The sequence below is a fragment of the Jatropha curcas genome, chromosome 8, assembly GCF_041381405.1.
Source record: "Jatropha curcas cultivar XTBG-Jc1 chromosome 8, XTBG_Jcur_1.0, whole genome shotgun sequence".
Taxonomy (NCBI): domain Eukaryota; kingdom Viridiplantae; phylum Streptophyta; class Magnoliopsida; order Malpighiales; family Euphorbiaceae; genus Jatropha; species Jatropha curcas.
Window position 1 is genome coordinate 24,618,375 of NC_143158.1, and position 21,936 is coordinate 24,640,310.

The 21,936-nt window shown below is 29.5% G+C and overlaps 3 protein-coding genes across 5 annotated transcripts; 1 reads left to right on the plus strand and 2 right to left on the minus strand.

The window, feature by feature from the left end:
• Positions 1–6,189: 6,189 nt before the first annotated feature.
• LOC105636486 (G-type lectin S-receptor-like serine/threonine-protein kinase At1g34300) lies at positions 6,190–7,416 on the plus strand. The gene has a single exon (XM_012219763.4). The coding sequence runs from the start codon at positions 6,231–6,233 to the stop codon at positions 7,368–7,370; it is 1,140 nt and encodes a 379-aa protein (XP_012075153.3). The 5' UTR covers positions 6,190–6,230; the 3' UTR covers positions 7,371–7,416.
• Positions 7,417–9,186: 1,770 nt separating this feature from the next.
• Positions 9,187–14,586, minus strand: LOC105636451 (DNAse I-like superfamily protein). 3 transcript variants are annotated; one of them, XM_020680244.3, is made up of 8 exons: positions 14,450–14,586; positions 13,453–13,577; positions 13,251–13,355; positions 11,845–12,355; positions 10,969–11,162; positions 10,449–10,557; positions 9,745–9,893; positions 9,187–9,511 (listed from the first exon to the last, which is right to left on the minus strand). In XM_020680244.3, the coding sequence occupies exons 2-8, from the start codon at positions 13,479–13,481 to the stop codon at positions 9,322–9,324; spliced, it is 1,287 nt and encodes a 428-aa protein (XP_020535903.1). In that variant the 5' UTR covers positions 13,482–13,577; positions 14,450–14,586; the 3' UTR covers positions 9,187–9,321. The 3 variants fall into 3 exon arrangements, with proteins under 3 accessions (XP_020535903.1, XP_020535904.1, XP_020535905.1); XM_020680245.3 differs by lacking the exon at positions 14,450–14,586 and adding an exon at positions 14,128–14,248; XM_020680246.3 differs by lacking the exon at positions 14,450–14,586 and having other exon boundaries at positions 10,449–10,524; positions 13,453–13,832.
• A 3,271-nt stretch (positions 14,587–17,857) lies between these two features.
• On the minus strand, positions 17,858–20,360 carry LOC105636450 (rust resistance kinase Lr10). Its single transcript, XM_012219725.4, has 2 exons — positions 20,188–20,360; positions 17,858–19,568 (listed from the first exon to the last, which is right to left on the minus strand). The coding sequence occupies exons 1-2, from the start codon at positions 20,306–20,308 to the stop codon at positions 18,301–18,303; spliced, it is 1,389 nt and encodes a 462-aa protein (XP_012075115.1). The 5' UTR covers positions 20,309–20,360; the 3' UTR covers positions 17,858–18,300.
• Between the last annotated feature and the right edge of the window lie 1,576 nt (positions 20,361–21,936).

Here is a 21,936-nt window from a genome sequence, read left to right on the forward strand (position 1 = left end):
CACACCTTGTTCAGATAAGTAAAGTCAATGCATAATCTCCATCTCCCATTGGACTTTGGTACCAAAACTACATTCGCTAGTCATTTTGGGTACTTCACCTCTCTTCTAAAACCTGTCTTCAAAAGTTTATTTACGTTGCTTGCTATAATCTGTTATCTCTTTGGGCCATGATTCTGCTTTTTTTGCTTTATTGGTTTAAAGCTCGGATCAATGCTGAGCATGTCCTCTGCGGTCCGGGTGAAGCTGCGAACATTAGTTTCTAGTGCCGCCTTAATATTAGCCTGCACTTCTCTTGGTAGATTGACTCCCAACATTAAGTTCTTCCCCCCGTTTCACCTCTCATGTGATTAGCTCACCCACCAGTGTAGGGCTAGAGTCTACATTATGTCTGGGGATATCAAAGAGTGTTCGGTTGATTTTGTGGGTGGTTCTTCTTCTAGCATCCACATGATTGGTAGGGCAAAAGGTAACCCTTTTAGTGCTCTCATGTATGCTTCTCGAGCCACTTTCTGGTCTCCCCCAATAGCAACGACCTCGCCTTTATCGGAGTAAAATTTCATGGTGAGATATCTGATACATGCGACTGCTTTCGGTTCATATACGGCTGGCCTACCCAATATAACATTGTATAGAAAGTGAATGTTTGCCACCATAAATTCCAATTTGAGTTTCCTTGATGAGACTTCAGTTCGAGCTCTAGGATCATATTTATGGACCTAGACACTTGCACAGGTTTTTCCGCTAGGCCGATTAAAGGGGTTCGAACAGGTTTAAGCCTTACATGATCTAGTTTCAAGGCCTTGAATACCTCCATAGTCAACAAGTTCATTGCACTACCTTTATCCACCAAGATTCTTTTTACTAGAATGTTTTCAGAAATTCCTTTAATTACTAGGGCATCATCGTGTGGGGTATGTACGAACTCGCCATCGGCTTCAGAGAATGATATTGGTGGCTAGTGTTCGGCTTCTACTGGGGTAGAATGGAATAGATCTCTCTAGCTCTCCTTTTTCTGGCTGAATTGCTATTACCCCCCGATGAGGCACCAAATATGGTGTGGATTGTACCCAGGGTGTGACATTCTTTCTACAGTTATCAAAACAACTAATTTTACCGAACAGACCCTAAAAGAGGTGGAGTTCCATACTCAAGGGCCCTATCATCTTATACAAATAACTTATATATAGCTTTTTGAAAGGATTGATTATCTAATTTAACTCTTGAAGTTTAACAAAAAAATTTAGTGGCACCCTGAATTTTAAAATCTATCTTGTGGCACCTTAAATTTTACTTTTTTTTTTATAATCTCACACATTGTCACACTAAAAAGTGCATGATGAATTTTTTGTATTGAACCTTTTGGAAGCCTTTATCATCTTATAATGTGGTTAGCATATGTTGTTTAAACTAAAATGGCTTGGATTTGACGCGAAATGATATCGTTTTATTTTTTATTTTTATGACACATCATATTCACTTGTCAGCCATATAAATTTTCTTTATGGAAAAATTAACATCTAATCTAAATTTATATCCACAAAATAACTGAATTTGTTTCATCTCATTATCAGACAACTTGCTCTCCATAAGGAAAGCAAGTTGGGGAATGTGAAGCTTGAGAAGATTTGGTAGGGATCTAACTGCATGGAGGTTCCTAAAATCTCTGCAGTTTCAGCAAAGTTCAAAAGGGTGTATTTTTGAATATAAAATTTGCGCAGAGGGATTAAGAAAATAATTGCTTCTTTTAAATTATAACAAAACTAAGAGAAATTTGACTAATTATTTTTTATCTCAAAATCAATATAAATAATTATAAAATTGGAAAAACATTAGTTATTACTTTTTAAAATATTCAAAACGATTTATATTTAAGGACAAAATAATCACAGTCAGAAACGACTTATATTTTGAAACGAACACAGTAATTTCTAATTACTTACCAGTGAATTTCCCTTTATTTCTTAGAAATATTTATATTTTTAATTATATACTTTATTTACGATTAGCCAAAAATATAACATAATAATTAAGTAATTAGAGAAAATAGGAGCCAATTAATTCGATTTAAAAAATACACCTTTAATTTGTGAATTGCATTAAATATCCGATATTAAGTAGGTGCTAGATCCGTAGTAGAGGTTGTCGCTCGGGCCTATTCTGCTGCTAAAGACTATAGTTTGTTGGATTCTCAGCTTGGTTGTGCTAATGATCGTCTGGTTGCAAAGGATCAGTGGGTAGTATGGCAGGCTCCTCCTATGAATTTTGTGAAGCTCAACACTGATGCCTCTGTTCCAGTGATTCCTGGACATGCTTATGCAGGGGGTCTTATTAGAGATATGAGGGGTATTTGGCAGGTTGGTCTCATTGCTAATATTGGAATCACGTCAGTGCTAGGGGCGGAATTGTGGGCTTTGCATAGTGGCATTGCTTTAGCCATCCAACAGGGATATTCCCATGTTCTAGTGGAAAGTGACAGTCAACTTGCTGTAAAAGTGGTGGAAGGATCGTTGGAAACTCCGGTGAGTCTGCTATCCCTGATTAAGCAGGTTCGTGCCTTGCTGCAAACTGTCCCTTTTGCCCAACTGGTGCACGTGTATCGGGAGGCAAATGCCCCTGCAGATTGGCTGTCTAAATTTGCTTCCTCCTTTCCTTTAGGTATTCACATTTTGGTGGACCCTCCTACTGGCCTCCATGAATGGCTTTCCTGTGATATTGCTGGTGTTGCTTTCAATCGGGGGTGTGCTAGCTAGCTTTTATTAGTTCTCTTTTCTTACCAAAAAAAATCATGTATTAAATAGTAATTAATTTTATAATTAAATATAAAAATCAACTCAAAATAAAAATAAATAAGTAAAATAAAAATTCTACGTGAAAACTACGAGTGCGTTCACATGTAGAAAACTTAAGTAGTTTTCTAGAAAAGTTTACTAAGAAAATTGGAAAAAGAGTTTTGTTTCAAATCAGTCAGTTTTCTATTTGAAAAACTAGAAAACAGTTTTCTAAAATTTAATTAAGATTTGAAAAACAGTTTTAAGTTGTTTTTCACAATTTTTCTTTATAACAAAATATATATTTTTCAACTGTTTTCCATTTTATAAAATGACATTTTCGTAGATGACGTTATTATCTATAAATAATTTTTTCCATAAAATATTTTTATTGAATAAATAAAAATATTTAAATAGCATAAAAAATTATATATGCTTTAATATATAATTCATTTTATTATTACAAATATATTATATCCTTTATTTTTAAAAAATTTTACAAAATAATAAAAATTGATATTATTGTTATTATAAATAATCTATAATTAAAAATTTTAAAAATTTCAAATAAAAAATTTCTAAGTTAGTTTATAGTTTTTTATTTTAATTATGAAAAAAGTTATAAATAATGTTTTTGAAGTTTTTAAATTAAAATAGAATTTTTATATTGTTACCAAGTGAACACATTTTCCATTTTTCTATTTTCTAATTTTTATTTTTTAAGAAAACTGTTTTCTTAGAAAACAGAAAACGATTTTCTTTAAGTAAACACAGCCTAATTGACTTAGACCCTTCCACCATGCTTTAAAATAACTTACTTTGAATTAATTGGAATCAAACATATATTAATATAATGATCCAATAATGCATATTAACATGTCTGTTCTTGGCCGGCCTCATTTGTCACGTATTTGACAAATGGTAATAAATTTAGCTAATGAATTTATTTAATGCACATAAGGATATCATCGTCTTCTTACTAGGGAAATAACGACAAATTAGCTAAAAAAAATGCGACAATTTTTCTAAATAATGATTTATTATTAGATTAATGTATGAGTAGTTCTATACAACAGATGTAAACAAATATTTTTTCTATGTAAACAACAAACAAGCAATGGTCACATATCGTAGTTTGTTAAATTTTTCTCCTGGGCCAAATGTATAAATATTGCGCCTTAATTCTATAATATTAACCAAGTGGCACTTCAAACTTAGAGAAGATGTATTAATGTCACTGTAATTATAAACTTTGGTAAATAATTATAATTTTTACGATTTTTGTGTTTCATATCCAAAACGTGGATTGAATGTGTGGTTACTTTAGCTTTTAGAGAAATGGTTTTCATATTCCGATCAACTATTTAAAAGTATTTAATGTATACATATCTGAATTATTTTCGTGCAAATATTGGATTAATTATTGTCTAATATCTTGAGATTTTATTTTCAGATTTAGTTCTAATTTATTATTATCATCGTTACGGGGTGATTTTATCTGGTGTCTTTTGTTATTTGGATAGTTATGCAGAACGAAGTGTAGATCTACTATCTAATATAAGGAAAAAATTTGAAGATAATTAGATCTGACTTGTAAAAGACCATGGAGTCGAACAGTTGTTATGAATAGCCACCAAGTGAAGCAAGTTTGTGCTTTTTTTATTGCCTATAGCACAAATATTATTACTCTGTCAACTCGATTAGATACTTCAAATTAACATTGTGTTTTTTTATTGTGTGTATAAATGGTTTATTATTAGACTTCTTATACAAAAATATAGAAATGTATTAGTCTAAATTTCATATCTGTATACAGTTTTCTCTAAATGAAAACTTTTTTTTCTTAAAACAAAGTATTTAATCGATCTAATTTCATTAGCTGGAACATCTAATAGAATTATTTTGTAAGTTAAAATATTTTAATAATTGAAATTTTATAAATTGATGTGCTCAAATCGGTGAAATATATATATATATATATATATATATATATATATATATATATATATTTTTTTTTTTTTTTTTTTTTTTTTTTTTTTTTTTGAGATTCAAGGGGCTAACTTATGTAGTTAGACTTTTCTTGCGTCAATTCCACATATATAGCAACTTGCATTTGTGCTGTATCTACCATTTTTGTTAAGAGCTTTTCTTGTATCAAAAACTTGATGTGGGATGCAAATGGATGTAGGACTTGGAATGTTCTTAAGCATCGTTCTTGGTTTTGCAGGTAAGCTCTTCTTGTCTATATTATTATTTCTTGAGGCAAAATAGTAAATCAAGTCCCTATTGTTTTTTATATATTTATTTATTTTAGCTTAATTTCCATTCCAATAACCATCTATCTCCCTGGACCAACCATTCCTTTATTAGAACAATATCTAACCTTTTGCTTCTTTGATTTCTTGGGGCAAGCATACATCAGTTGTGAGAAAGAAATTGTTTCTTAGGTAGACAGAGAGAAAAAATATTGTTGTTGTTATTATTATTATTGACGCAGATGAAACAGTTCAGCTAAAAATTAAAATTATTTAAAAAAAATAAAAAAATTATTGTCCAGAGAAAGAGAAAGTGAAGATTGAAAGGAAAACAAAAAGAATGAGAGAGAATGAAAGTTCAAAGGATAATGAGAGAAGGAAGTGAAGATTGTAAGGAAAACAAGAAGTAGAAGAAGTAGAAGAAGAAGGAGAGAGAGAGAGAGAGAGAGAGAGAGAGTAAAGAAAGAATTGAAGATTAGAATAGAAAGGAAATTTATAAATGAGAGAAAATAGAAAAAGAATAGGATATGGTAAGTGGAAAAGAGAGAAAAAAAAAAAAAGAAAAAGAAAAAGATGGGAAGTGAGAGAATAAGTAAAAAGTAACTTTGAACTCGGGTTAACAAAAACGTTATTACTTTTTCATTTTTTTTTTTAATTTAACAAAAGTATTTGAGATGCAGGTATAATTGCAATTGAGTTTTAAAATAGGGAAGAATTATTAAAAAAAAAAAGAAGAAAGTTAGGGCAATTTTTTTTTTGTGTAAACTATCAGTATCCGAACTTCATTATTAGGGATCCCTTAAACGGCTCAGAGGTTAGTCACAGTTAAGATTTCTCGCTCTTCCCTGCAGATGTGTTTAGTGGGATCGAACTCGAAAGCTCTTCCCACAGTTCTGATAAACAAAATTAAGATAAATTTTCATTACTAAAAAAACTAAGCAACCTAACCCTTAATTACTAATGCAGGTTATACATTTAATTTTTATTTATTTAATATACAATTTAAATTTTGTTGCCCATATTATAATATTAATTAGGTTGTAATCCTTCAGATTAATTATGTTACTTGAAAACAACTGCAAATGCATTTTTTGTTTTTTAATTTAACTACTGGCCCTAAAAGGTAAAATTATTTTTAAAAATTTTGTGGCGTATTGCAGGAATCATTGTGATTTCATTTCTTTTCTTTATATGGCGGAAATGTGTTATGGCGTGCACCTTGCCTGCAACAAATAGTAAAGACCGGCAATTTCAGAGTACTACAACATACATCACTCAAACAAATAGTACTAACGACCCCCAATTTCCGAGTCTTACCGTAGACAAATTCCTTAAAGATATAGAAAGAGAGAAAACTATAAGATTTACCTCGAAAAATCTAAGGCTCGCAACTAATAATTTTGAAAATTTGCTGGGATCAGGAGGGTTCGGAACAGTTTATAAGGGAGTTCTCGAAAATGGAAAAATAGTTGCAGTAAAGGTTTTGAATGGAAGCTCGGATAAAACAATTGGGGAACAGTTCATGGCAGAAGTGAGTACAATAGGAAGATTGTACCATTTCAATCTTGTTAAATTAGTTGGGTTTTGCTTTGAAATAAAGCTAAGAGCTTTAGTTTATGAGTACATGAGTAACGGGTCACTTGATAATTTCATATTCCGGAAAAGAACCACCATTTTAGCACTCGAAAAACTTCATTTAATCGCAATTGGAACGGCTAAAGGCATTGCTTACTTACACGAAGAATGTCAACAACGAATAATTCACTACGACATAAAGCCAGGTAATATTCTTTTAGATGAAAATTTTAATCCAAAAGTGGCTGATTTCGGTCTTGCAAAATTGTGTAACAGAGAAAGTAGTTATGTAACTATGACTAGAGGAAGAGGAACTCCAGGTTATGCTGCGCCGGAGTTGTGGATGCCATATCCAGTCTCTCATAAGTGTGATGTTTATAGTTTCGGAATGGTCTTATTGGAAATGATCGGACAAAGAAGAAATTTTGAAATAAATCTTACCGAAATTGAACAATGGTTTCCGAGATGGGTATGGGAAAATTTTGAGAAAGGAAATTTAGAAGAAATTATAGTAATTTGTGGGATGGAGGAGAACAGTAAAGAGATACTAGAAAGAATGGTTAAAGTCGCATTTTGGTGCGTTCAATATAGGCCTGAATTGCGGCCTTTGATGAGTGTTGTAGTGAAAATGTTAGAAGGATTGATTGAGATTCCGACTCCATCAAACCCTTTCCCACAAGTAGATTTGCATCCTCAATTAGTATGGAGCAATCCTACAACTACTTTTGATTCAAGCTCTTCACGAGGTATTGTTGTAATTGGGAATTCCTAACAAAAAGAAACATAAGATTGGAGTGTGGTTGTATACTATATAATGAAAAACAAAGGAAACGCGTAAGAAGGTATAATGTAATTTTTTCACCATTTAATTTTAGGCTTATGGAAATTTTTTTGATTCATTGAGAGGCTCGATGCGTCGAGAAAACACTGCAGGCTATACAACAGAGTGTAGCCCTCCTCTACACTTACTAAATTAGTGAAAACACTTATAGTCGAAAGGACAACTCGAGATCTCTCACTTTTGTCATTTTGTTTTTCACAAAAAATAAATAATATTAATAGTTAAAAGTCTTAGGGTTCATTTGGTTCATATCTGGCGACTGATAGTGGCTCCAATAATCCGAATTCGCACCGGATAAGCCCACAAACTCCCTCCCAAGTGTTTAAAGTGATTCCACACCCAAGACTCAAACTTAAAACCTCTGATTAAGAGAGAAGGGATCAGTGCCATCCCATCTCTGATTAAGAGAGAAGGGATCAGTGCCATCCCATCTCACCCTTCCAGAGTAATAGTTGCTTTTAAAATATAAAATTACTATTAAAGGCATAATTATTTTATATATCATGACATATAATGTATATATGTGTGCATTTTTTAATTTAAGGCGAATATATTATTTTTTATTTTAATGTATTATATAAATAAAAATATTAATTAAAATTTTACAATAATGTTTAAGGAAAAACTTATTTTTAATAATATAAATAAAATTATCACAAAAAATATTTATTTATTAGTAATTATTTTTATGAGGTTAATAAAATTCAAAATATTATAAATACAATTCAGCTACTAGTTGATATAAAAAAACTCTAAAATGTAATTGATGGAGTCATTCAGCTGCCAATTAAAAAACTTACCAAACACACTTTTACTTTAATTGGATTCAATTATATATGAACATAATCGTCCAGCAATTCATATATGATATATCCATTCTTGGCCGGCCTTAGTTGTCGTATGTTCCAAACGACAAACATATGAATTTATAAATCAATGGTCGGACCAAGCAATGGCTATGTGCATGTATATGTGTGTCTATATACATTTTCAACAGTTTTCTCCTGTCGATTCCATATGTAAAGCTTGCCAACAGTTATTATATACGATTACCATCGAAGTAAGCACACATATATCCATAATAGATTGGTGAAATTATTTTAACATAAGGCAAAATAGTGAATAAGAGACAAATTGCTTAACAAGAAATAAGAGACAAATTGCTTAACAAGAATTATGAATTTTCAATTTTAAACTTATTCCAAATAAAAAAAATTCATTTACGAATTCATAAAATTCATTTGTGAATAAATTTTATATTTCAAATTTATTTACCAAATAGAGTGTACACGAACTTAAACTTTATTGGCGTATATTATAAGATTAGGTTACAATCCACTAGATTAAAGAAGAATGAGGAGGTTGACAAAATTCCATTTCCAAATGACATTTCAAAAACCCCAAAATGAGAAATGGTAGTGAATGAAATATTCTAAATAATATATAGAATTTATCTTATTTTGTTGTGTCAAAACAGAAATTGTACCAAATCCATGAATTGTTCAAAACTTCTCATATAAAAACCTCAAAACAAACACAGCAGTTAATAGATTAAGGTTTCGAATATGTTCGAAAACAACTTTTTAAGTAGTTTTTATAACATTCGATAACATAGTTTTTTATCTAACTTTTAAAGATTAATGTAGTTTTTTCTAAAATGTTAATCCATATAACGGTTAGCTTTTAGTATTTTATGAAAAAGCTAATCAAACAGCTAACAACTAAACATTATTAAACAGCTAACAGCTATTAAAACGGTTAATTTTATCGAATAAACTATTCAAATATTGTTAGGGCCTCGTTAACCGAAAAAACATAAGACTCTTAAGTTAGATTTGAGAATTCTCACACATAATAATAATGCACATATTGCTTGAGGAAGTTATTTTCTAGTCAGAGGTAAGTACTCTTCACTTCCAAAGCTTGATGATCTCTTCTTCAGTTCATCATCTGTAACTTCTACTTCCACAATAAACGTTGAACAGACAGGCCGGTGATCGGAAAATCGATATTCCCAACGTACATATGAAAGTTGGCGTATTCCATTTCCATGCCAAAGTATTCTATCACACCTGTAAATATTAATTAACGTTCAAAAAATGTTCTACTTGCAGATTGCAAATTTAATTTAATTTTTTTTAATAACAAGGTATTGCCATGGGTTAATTTTCATATATCTTATAATTTAAAATTTAAAAATTTCAATAAATATTATGAAGTTACATATAAAATTGTTAATTTTATACAATAATTAATTAAAATTAAAATTAAAATTAAGAATAATATGTTTCATGATTATACATACCAAGCTGGAGTTCTTCTTTTGTTTTTGGTGTCTGTAGTGTCACCAGCATAAGTGTCGGAGTTGCAGGAATATTTATACGTAGGTGCAAAATAGATCTTACCCTCTTTCCATCCTTTGAAAACACGTCCAGCTTCTCTCTCAATTTTTAACTATTAAAATTCAAAGTAGCGAATTATATTTGAGCATGCTACGATTTGACCAAAAGAATTTTAATTAATTTAATTTTTTAACATTGTTCAGAGGAAAGGACTATCTCATTGCGACACATCTGGCTTCTAATGAATAGCTATATATATATATATATATATATATATATATATATATATATATATATATATATATATATATAACCAAAAATTAAACTAAGTTGGATTTAGTTTTCAAAGCATTTAGTTTGATTTTTTTTTTTCATTTTAAGAAAATTGAGTTTTTTCAATTCGATTCCGTTGTTATTATGTAAATTGAAAATATAAAAACCCTACATTAAGTCCAAACTGAGAAATTGAATTCAAACAATCTGATTCAATTTGATTTGATTTGATTCTATGAAAAATTCAGTTCAACTGGAATTTTTCTAGATAAAAAAGTTAAGTCTATTTAGTTTTCACTGATTTAATACGATTTAAAACAAGCTGATTAGATGCTCATGCCCCTCAAGTCTAATTCGATTCAATTCTTTTCGAATTTGATTCAATTCAAAGTACCTGATCTTTGTCAAATAATGGATTCCAGTCATAATGCTCCAGAAGCTTTCTAGTTTCAGAGTCGCTCAAAGATATCCTGTAATTCAAGTCCCCAAACCATATTACCCGGCTAGGGACATTTTTTTTTTTTTCAAGCGGAAATTGAACTTTAGTAAATATGGATATGCAAAGCACCAAAACATAATATTAAGATTTGGATTTTACTTGCCTAAACTTATTAGTTTATAGACCCATTTATAGACTAGACTAATGAAAATATAAATTTTAAAAAAAAAATTATTTTCACCTTATCATTTTCCAGTATATAGTTAGAAATACTCTTATTTTAAACAAAAAAAAAATTATTTTTCACTTGTTTATTTCATTAATGGATAAATTGATCAATGCCGAAAGATTTAGCTAAATATTAAGGTGTTGTAAAATTCAAAAAAATATATTAATGTTATTTGAAGAACTATTTTAAAATTAACCTAAAGGACAATACTAATGATTTATTTTAAGGATTTAAAGGAAAGCTTACTCATGTTCAATAATTTTCTCAGGCACTCGAGTATTAGATGATCTGCAAATCCTTTGGAATTGTGTATTTTTAAGTATCTCTATCACATCCAAGTTTCTTCTAAGTTCATCTCCTTCTTTCTCTCCTGATGCCAAGTGACTGCACACAAAGCAAAAGCTTGTCTGATGGAATGTCATGCTTACAGATACACATCCCTGCAACGACAAAAACCCAACCTTACATTACACCTCCAGTAGTGGTTTAGTAGTGACCACTAATTCAGAACCAGAACTGAATTGGCAGTTTTTCAAGTGTCCCTAGATATGGAATCAAAATTGGAATCCCATTATAGGGTTTCGGTTTTAGTTTGATTCTGTCTGATTTTTGCAAGAAACTATTGGATTTTCCGGTTAGCCGATTCCTGCAAGTTATCTGAAATTTAGAGTTTATTTGGTAAAATTAGCTATTTTGGTAATTGTTAGTTGTTTTAATAGCATTTAGCTGTTAAATATTTGAGTATCGTTTTATAAAACGCTAAAAGCTAATCGTTACATGAATTAACTTTTTATAAAACATTGCTTTAACCTCCAAAAGCTAGTTCAAATGTTATGTTACCTTTACCGATCAAAATGCTAAAAGTTACTTAAAAAGTTATTGTTGAATGCAGTTTTAATAACTATTAAATCAAAGTATCGGTTTACCAACAAAGTATTGATTGGAGTGATAAGCAGCCTCAATTCTGGTAAGGGAAAAAATACAAATTTGATTCCCGGGAAGTGTATTTTGCTGGGTGGGCCAAAAGCTTGTACTCTACGGCTTGAGTTTTCCTCCAGGTTATACCAAAAAAAAAAAAAAAAAAAAAAAAAAAAAAGCAAACTATCTATTTACTTACTATACCTTGTTTCCAAAGCAGCCCAAAATGCCACGACCAACAGAAGAGATCCTCAAATGGCTAACATACTGAACAAGCTCCTTCTTCACCCAAATAGTAATAAAAATCCCTACCATTTGCTTACCCACGATAAGGCTGTATTTCACTTGGTTGCCACCGTAGCTATCAATTCCATCATCATCAATCTCCATGGAAAATTCATCCTCACTAAAATTTGTTGGTTGGAGCCACAAGCAGCAATCTTTGCTATTCTTTCTTTCCAATACATTGTTATTGCAATTGCAAGTCTTCAATCTGCTTTTACTTTCAGTCCTAAAATTCTTACAGGCCTTTTTAAGAGAAGGCTTTTGGAATAAAAGTGAAGTACTAAGTTGGGAAAAGGATTTTGGCACTCTTGAAAAAACTTTTTGTGGCTTGTTTAGTGATTGATTGATTAATGCTAGCCATTTTGTAGCAGGTTCATTGTCTTCTGCAACTAGTACATTTCCAGCATTTAATGGAACAATTTCCTGAAAACTGAGTTGAAGAAAAAGCAATTAGTAAAATGTAAATAAAATATTCACTTTGTCTTAAAATATAAATCGTTTTAGAATAATTGTTTTGTCCCGAAATATAGATAGTCTTGAGTATTTTAAGGAGTAATAAATGATATTTTTTTCAATGTTATTTATGTAAGATATACTACATTTATTCTATGATACTTCTCACATTTGAAATTTTATATCTTTTAAGAAAACCATTAAATTTGTTTAAGTTACATAAATGATTTAGTAAATTGACTATATTATCCTTAATTTAATATTAATTCTCTAAGAAAACCATTAAATTGAAGTAATAATTATTGGTCACGTATAAAGGGTAAACATAGAAAAAAAGATATCACTCCTGAAACCATAAATATGACAAGTATTTTGGAATAAACTATTTTCTCAAGTCTGACAAGTATTATGGAACGAATGTAGTAATAACTATCTTCACAAGTTATTCTTGATTTTGAGATAAATGGTGCTCCCTCTATTCAATTTTAATACTAACATTTCATTTTTTTATAAGAATCAAGAAAATAATTGAAATACATTGATTTTCTAAGAATAAATAGTGTATATAGTAGAATCTCTAAACTGTCCTTAAAATTAAAAACTACATATGTAATTTTACTACAAAATCGATGTTACTTTTATCTCATATTCAATTTTCCTTGTACATGAACACTTTTGTTTTCAGGGAAATCTTACATCAACCTCGTATAAATGAATTTCATAAAAAAATTTTAAATTCATAAATAATTTCGCACTTTCCTATTCAATAAAAAAGAAAAAAAATTTGTTTCATATATATATATATATATAGAGAGAGAGAGAGAGAGAGAGAGAGAGAGAGAGAGAGAGAGAGAGAGAGAGAGCATACAGACCCTAAAACATATATATCTGACTGATAGTTGATTTGAAGTAAATCATCCAAATTGAGGCGATTATGAGGAGATTTTCCTCCCACATTCCATGTCGCCACAAAAACTCTATTCACAAGGAAAATAAGATAAAAGAAGGGATTAGAAGATGAAACAGTAATTAAAAAAAAAGTTACTTTATATATATTTTGAATCCAATTATTACCTGAATTCCTGAGTTTTACCACTTGGCATTACAGTTCTTAGACAAGCTTTAAAAGTAGCGAACTCAAGCCTAAACGAACGTGCTTTGTACAATTTCCAATCACTTCTTGAACTCCATTCCCCTCCCTCTCAAAGATGATAAATAATAGGAGTAAGACAAAAAAAAAGGACAAAAGGAAATAGAATTATCCAAAATAAGGCATCAAATAGACAAAGAAAGATACCATATTCTTGCAATACATATCAAAGTAAAATATGAATATATTCTCTCTATTTTGGAGCAAATTGCAATTATACTCTTTCTTTTCTTTTGTCCTTATCCTTTTACTGTTTTTACTAAGACTTTGACCATTCAATTTGCATTTTGAACTACTATTAGTAAAAAAAGAATGTCTACTTTTTGAAAAGAAAATGGAATGGTATTCATTTTGTAGCCAAAAAAGAAAAAAAAAAAGTGTCATACATCAGTAGATAGGCAAGAAATAATGATTATTATATGATTTGCATAAAGCAAATGAATCAATTCATTATGTCCTCAATTATGTTAATCTATCAGAAGAATATTTTGGAAAAATTTGTACTACATGTTGTACAAAGGGGAAAGATATATAAATAGAATCATTATACACTAAAAGGATTTAATGCAAGATAGTTTGGTCTAGTGGTTAAAGCGTACTAGATCACACTTTATTGATCGCAGAATTGAGTTATAGAGTCAGCATCTTGAGGAGAGTTTTTAAATATTATCGCTTTCTAACTCGAAAGGGATTAATCTTTCATCTAACCGTTAAACGGGAAGTGGAAGTACACTATTGGTAGTAAAAGAAAAAAGAGTATAATTGAACCGAGGCAACAATTAGAAATATATATATATATATATATATATATATATATATATATATATATATATATATATATAGTGAACTTCTGTTTTTGTTCTTGATAGCTTGATGCTACTCAAGGTTACAATATGTGTTTAGATTTTGATGATAACTCACCTCTAATGAATTAGATTATATATGTTGCGCTTGACCTCATCTGAATTGCAGGTTCAAACAAGAAGCTGAGAATAAAGAACTTGAAGCAAACTTTAGGAATAAAGGCATGCATGACATTTAAAACTTAGAGGAAGAGTTAAAAGAAATTAAGATCAAAGGAAAAACATATAAAGTTTTTGAAGACAATAAGAATATTTATGCTTGAAGGAAGAATACACAATGCTTTGAATAAAATTAGAAGACTTAGTGCTTAAGAGAAGTCATTCAAAATTGAAGAATCTCAAGACCTTATCTTGTAATATTCTTGGAGAAATGCATATTTACATTTTGAGAAAGCTATTTTTATCTCACAAGATCTAAAACTTAAAAGCTCTTTTTTCTTTTTCTACGGTGGCCACCGGTGAGAGCTCATCGGTGGTTACCCCTTTTCCTTTTTTTTTTTTTTTTTTTTTGCAAATAAATTATCGTTCAAATATTATGATTTATTATTGCCCATATCTTGAAATTTGATTCTCAAATCTAATTCTGATTATTGTTGTCACAATTATGATGATTTTGTCTAAAGTCTGTTATTATTTGGATAGTTACGCAGAAAGAAGTGCAAATCTCTTCTCTAAAAGAAATTGTAATAAATAAATAAGTACGATTGATAAATTTTTTTAAAAAAATTGTCAAAATTGTAAAAGAAATTCACTAGAAAATTTCCTGGCAATTAATGATAGAATTTTGTGGCTAAATGAAAAATAAATGTTAGTAAATGTATTTACTAATTGAATATAAAAAACGTGGTTGGTAAAAGCATGTTGGTAATTCGCGATGAAATATCCGTTACTTGGTTTGTTTATTTCGGCATTTGTTTGCTAATTTGTTGGTTTCCATTACTAAAATTAATTTTAAAAGTGAAAAATATATAAATCCATCTCTAATGTCGTTAAAAATTGACAAACATAAAAGTCCGTTGCTAATTCTATTTTTAACATATACTTTTTTTCATTTTATAATTATTGTCTTATTTTACTTTTCGAATGTCCCAAACTATGGTTCTATTTTCTTTTTTTAAAAGAAGATAATTATAATCATATTTCTTTTATGAATTAGAATTGGTGATTTTTTTTAGGACAGAAAAAAACTCAGTGTATGATTTAGTAGTGGCATCCACAAGAAAATTCTAATTCTTGTTAAGGGTAAAGTTGATATTTTCATCAAAATTTAATGCAAAAATTAAATAGAAAAAACTATTAGTTGATTGATAATAAAATAGGACAGTGATTTTTGTCTCATCATGAACGTGACTCATTGCACATGGTTTCACAATTAGCCAATTGTTATCATTGTGAGCAACACGTAACTAATATAACATTATCCTAATCCAACATATAAAAATGAAAATCACTTAACTACTATAAGTTGCTTACTAGTAGACTAGGGTTTAACGGTATATATATTTCAAATATATATATATTATTTTCCAAAATTATTTTAATCTAATAAATTTATTTTATAAACTCAGTATATAAAATTCATTCATTTATATCCAAAAAAAAGGAGTAATTTCATTCTTTCTATTATATTTTTTAAATATCTCCATTGTATTATTTTTACTTGGAAAGTTCATAGGAAAATTCAAATACATGAAATGATTTTTGCCTTTTCTTAATTCTTCTAACCAGATTTTCACATTAAGAACATATTCCAATAAGTTCAGAACGCGTTTTTTTTTATTTGTGGTCCATCTTCCAAGAACTTTCCTTGAAAAGTATACTCTCTCCGTGCTATTTTAATAGCAACAAATAGGCTTTTTACCTTATTCTACCTCAAGTGCTCATTTAGGATTTTGAGACTATATTAATTATTTTTCTCTAATTTATCCATATTGATTAGATGTAATTTATTTTTATATTTATATTTTAAAAAAAATAATTTAGACATTCCACCGTGTATTTTTAGAATATTAATCAATTCTAATCATTTTCTTAATCCTTGTCAAAAGAAAAATGTTACTGTTAAAATAGAACGGGGAGTAACTAATTATATACATCATGTAACCTGCGGGCCAAGATCCAGAGCATGAAATGTGATTATCCATGTCATCAACAATGAGTCAATGATACTCGCGGCTATTTAGATAAGCAACCGGTTCTGAACCAAAACCAAATCGAAAAATAAAATCAAAACTGACTGGCTTCAAGCGAATTCATTTAATGGTAAAAATGATATTTATTTATGGAATAGCTAAATATTTTAACACATCTAAAAAATTTAGTCAAAATATAAAGATTATATACTAATTATAATCAAAATCAAATACTAAACAGTAATCGATGCAACTAAATAAATTTGCTAAAAAAACAAAGGCAAAGGCATAAGAATTAAAAACGAAATGAGACATCTATAAATAATAATAAGGCAATCCATCAAAGTAGCTGGCCCAATTGGAGTTTTCTCGAGAAAGTCAACTTTCTAGCCAAACATCACATATTTTCTATCAAGATTAATACAATGAAGTTGTCACCACACAGATTCTTTGGGTTTGTGTTAGAAACTTAAAAATTGATATAAATCTATGTTAAAATTTAACATTTTATGCGGCACAAATTACTTAAAACCTAACTAACTTTTCTTTCAAGCCTTCAACTCCGATTTGACAAAATCTTAATCCTTGGAACTCGATGAATACCGTAGCTTAACAATAATAATAATATGGGTGAATTACTATTTGGCATCTTTAGTTTAGTGAAATTGATAAGTTGACCTCTATTTTTTTAAAATTAAATAAATGATCCCTTCGTTTTACTGTTATACAAATAAATAGTTCTTCTGTTAATTTCTGCGTTAAATTGTTATGGAATATCAATTTTACCCTTAACAAAACTTCAAATTGCATACAACCACTATAAGAAATGCCTTGATTTTTTTTTTTAAAAAAAATAGACATCAGCAATTCTAATTCCTATGTAGAAAATCAAAAGAAATAATAACCTTTCCCTGTATTTAGATTAAATTATTACATAACATTTAGCAATAGAATTTGATTGCTGATCCTCAACGACGACATTTGAATAAAAAGTATTATATTTAAGTTTAGTTTGTTGACTAAACCAAAAAATTTTAATGAGACTATTTAATTAACAAACATAGGTACGACTTATATTATTTTTTAAAAACAAAAATCCTAATTTGCGAATTTCATCAAACTATAAGGTTCAAATAGTAATTTGCCTTAAATAACAGTTATTTATGCTAAGCAAAGTAAGCAATATTAATACCAAGCAAACCATTAGTAATAAAATAAATTGTGTGTTGGTTGCAATGCAAACATTTAAATTGATTTTGACGAGCATGTTTAAGATAGAAGAAAAAGGATTAATGGCAGCCATGATTGTGTTTCCATAGAAGCAATACTAGAAAAAGAGTTTATAGAACAATAATTGCTTTAAAGAGAACTTGAATTAATGAAATCTACATATAATGGAAGTAGAAAAAAAATTGATTAAGTACAAATATAGGAAAGAGAGAGATAAAGATATTTCCAGTTTGTGAACTGTTCGAGCTCGGCTCGAAAAAAGTTCAAAAAATTTGGCTTAAATTAAGCTCAAGCCTGAGTCTAGGCCGGCTCGCTCTTAATAATATTCAATCGAAAGCCCATGAGCGTTTTCGAACTATTTATACATACATTTATATAAATTTATTTTAGGCTTATTCGAGTCCAAAATTTTTCAAATTGAACTCGAGTCTCAAGTCGAGTTTGACCTCTAAAATTTTCAAGCTTGTTGAGTTTCGTATAGAATTCAAATCATGCTAGTAGGTTCGAACTCGGCTTTGCTCATTTATACTTTAAACTTAGACCATAGCTAACGACTTGCTAACTCAATTTCCATTCCATTTCTAGGTCGGAGAGAAGATTTCTCAGAAACATGCGTATAGTTGTCTCCATCACTTCCAAAAGACAGTGGAATGTTTGGACTGCCAGATTCAAATGGGTTTTCAATCAATTGCACTATTTCCATACCTCCTTCTAGCATCTTCACCACATCACTCATCAAAGGCCTTGCATCAGGGGAATTTTGAATGCATTGCAGAGCCACAAGACACATTCTCTCCGCCTTGTCTTTATCCTTCCCTTGAATCCCACAGAGATACAACATTACTTCAAGTTCATGGTTCTTATACATATCCCATGTCCATTTTGGAAGCCATTGTCGAGACTCGTTAAGATTAGCATCAAAATGTCTTCTCCTTCCAATAATTTCAAAAAGAACAATCCCAAAACTATAAACATCACACTTATGAGTCACCGGATAATTCCTATACCATACTTCCGGCGCAGAATATCCGAGTGTTCCTCTACCGCCACTCAAGTTTTCCTTACTACTTTCTCTATTACATAACTTGGCAAGACCAAAATCCGCAACCTTAGGGTTCAAACTATCATCAAGAAGTATATTTTCAGGTTTTATATCGTAATGTATAATCATTTGTTGACACTCCTCGTGTAAATACGCTGTACCTTTCGCAGTTCCTATAGCAATCTCGCGTAACTTTTCCCATTCTATCTCTCTGGTTTCGTCGAACAAAAATTTATTAAGAGATCCATTATCCATATATTCATAAACAAGAGCCATCATTGAGTGGTCGAAGCAAAAGCCATAGAGTCTAACAAGATTGGCATGGTACGTTCTTCCAATAGTACTAACTTCTGCCATAAATTGTTCTTCCAACTTTTTATCTCTTGAATGGTTTGTGAGAATTTTCACGGCAACTGGCACTCCATTTGGAAGCTCGCCTTGGAAGACGACTCCATAGCCTCCTGATCCTAATATGGTGGAGCAATTAGTAGTGAATTCTTCAATTTGTTGAGGTGAGAACCTAATAGGTTTCTCTCTTGCCATATTGCTAAGGAATCTTTCTATTGTTGGAAATTGAATTTGTGAGTCTTGTGGATCAATTGGTATGGATATGTGGTTATCAATTGATGAAGGTTTTTTCTTTGAAGCTGTATGATTAATCTCACTTGTAGCAATTCTTGCATAATTTGGAATTGCACTTCCTGCTTTCTTCAAGCAATCAATAATAGCATAAACTATAGCTACAATTGCTACAGTTGATATTACACCAAGAACTGCATATTTTCATCAATAATTGCAAAGGGTTAAAATCATTTATATTGAATAGGTAAGATATACACTAATCTAAAAATTTTTTAAAAAAATTAAAAAATTTTTTGTCAGTTGATATAACTATGAGCATCATCAATCCCCAACATGACCCTAATCTAACAGGCTCAATGCATAAATTCACCCCTGCATTTTATATAATAAAAAAACTTTATCATGGCTTCAATTACTTTAACCTATTAAACACTTCAAATTGTATCTATTAAGTATCTAAACTTGCAAAGATTATTCTATTAAACACTTGAAGTTATAGACTAGATCAATTAGACACTTATTGAATAATTTAAAAATGTAAAATTTATTGTTCTGAAGATTATACTATCATACATCAAGTGAATATTTTACAAATACACATCAAAAACATCAGAAAATTGTTATTGTAAGTTCGAAGAGGGGGATGCGATGTTCAAAATTCACAACTTCAAGGGACATAATAAGTCTCTCGTTGAGTTTGGAGTTCCACTTTCTATAACTTACGGGGTAAATTTATGCATTTGGCTTAATCTAACATAAACAAAGGCAGCTCTTTTCTATGCCTATGGTTGGTTAATAGAAGTTGCTTACTAATAGATCCAGCTACTGCCCATTTCATAGCAGAATTAGCTTCTTCGTTGAACTTGTCGAAATCACTTTCTGATTGCTGTTGGAATGTCCCGAAACCATCTTGGAATCGATAAGTACCCATTTCTTCTAGCAGCAGAGCTCAAGCAAAAGCCACCACACACTGTAAATTATACCGTCTGAAAAATAAAGAGACTCTTTTAAGGACTTCATTTTATAAAAATTATTGCTTCATCCCTAGAATTTTTTTATCTTTCTCTATTGATCCTCACCATTTTTTAATTTTTCGCTATTGATCTCTCAATCGTCTTTTTTATGGACGCTCTTACACTTTTTAATTTAGAACATTGAAGACTTATTCAATGCAAAATTTTAAAAGAATTCGATAGTAATTGGTTAGTGATAAATAAAAATTGAAATTAAAATTATGTTTCAAAATAATTTTAGTTTTATGAAATTCAATAGGATTAAATAATATTTTATCATTTTTAATATGATTTTATATTTAAAACTCATTTATACTAAACTACAATCAGCAAATTCCTCATTATATTTAATAAATATCTCCATGGTATTTTTAAATGGAAAGTTTATAACAAGGGTTTAAAATACAACTAACTAAAATTTAAGTGCTTAAAATGAAATTTCCTTTTTCTTTTGGGTTTTTCGAAATGAATTAAGTCCACAACGCGTTTTTTAATTGTCGTGTTAATCTTCTAAGAAATTTCTTTTGAAAAGTATATAATATTTTTTTTTTCTCAACGCTGTATACGTGGCTGCATTTTAGTTACTTGTCTTGGTCTATAACTCGATGGTAAACTGCAGGCTGTGACGTGCCATGGAAAAGATCGTATTCAAACATAAAAATTAAATCAACACGCATTGGAAGTAAATAAATATTTTTAAAAATTAACGGTAGTTGTCAAGAATATTCGAACTTAAAATTTCATATTCTTTAAATAAGTGAAAAAATTAATCAAATCACTATCTAATCGGTAGTTATTTGACTTTGTTATTTTTATTATTTACTCGTTTTTTATATTTTTTTTATAATATTAAATAATATAGCATTAAATTGGAATATCAATTTTACATAAAAAAATAAAATTAGGTGCAAAATAAATTGAATGACCTATTATTAATATTATTAATTATAATTTTTAACATAATTTTTTTAAATAACCTTACGAAATGAATTGGTCATGGTACGTTAATCATTTGTGTAAATACCATGTTTTTTTTTAAAAAAAAATTAATTTTCTTTTATGAGGGGGCCAATAGTCCCCCTTGCGTATAAGGTGTGTCCATTGCTGCTTTCATGGTGTTTTCCATTAAATGATAAGTGAATATCATGCACAACATGTCTAATGATATACTAATTCTTAGAAGTCCCCAAATTTATTTTCCGTGTAAGCTACATACATATATATCTACGTGGAGCTTACACAAATTGTTTTGATAATTTTTAATTTATAAATACATATTAAAGATTTGTTTTTCTCATGAGTTGTTTTATTATTGTATATAGTATGTTATAAATTGTATTTAGTAAAATTATTAAAAGATTTTTTTTTTCCGCGCTTTGTTATATTAAATTATCATGTTATTGAAATTACAATATCTTTAATTTATATTAAATAATTATTCAATTTAATTAATCATATCTAGACTTAAAGCTTATAATTTAAAAAAAAAATGGTAGAATAATAGAGGTTTTCTAGACACCAATTCTTGTGCTTATTAGTTTTTTTT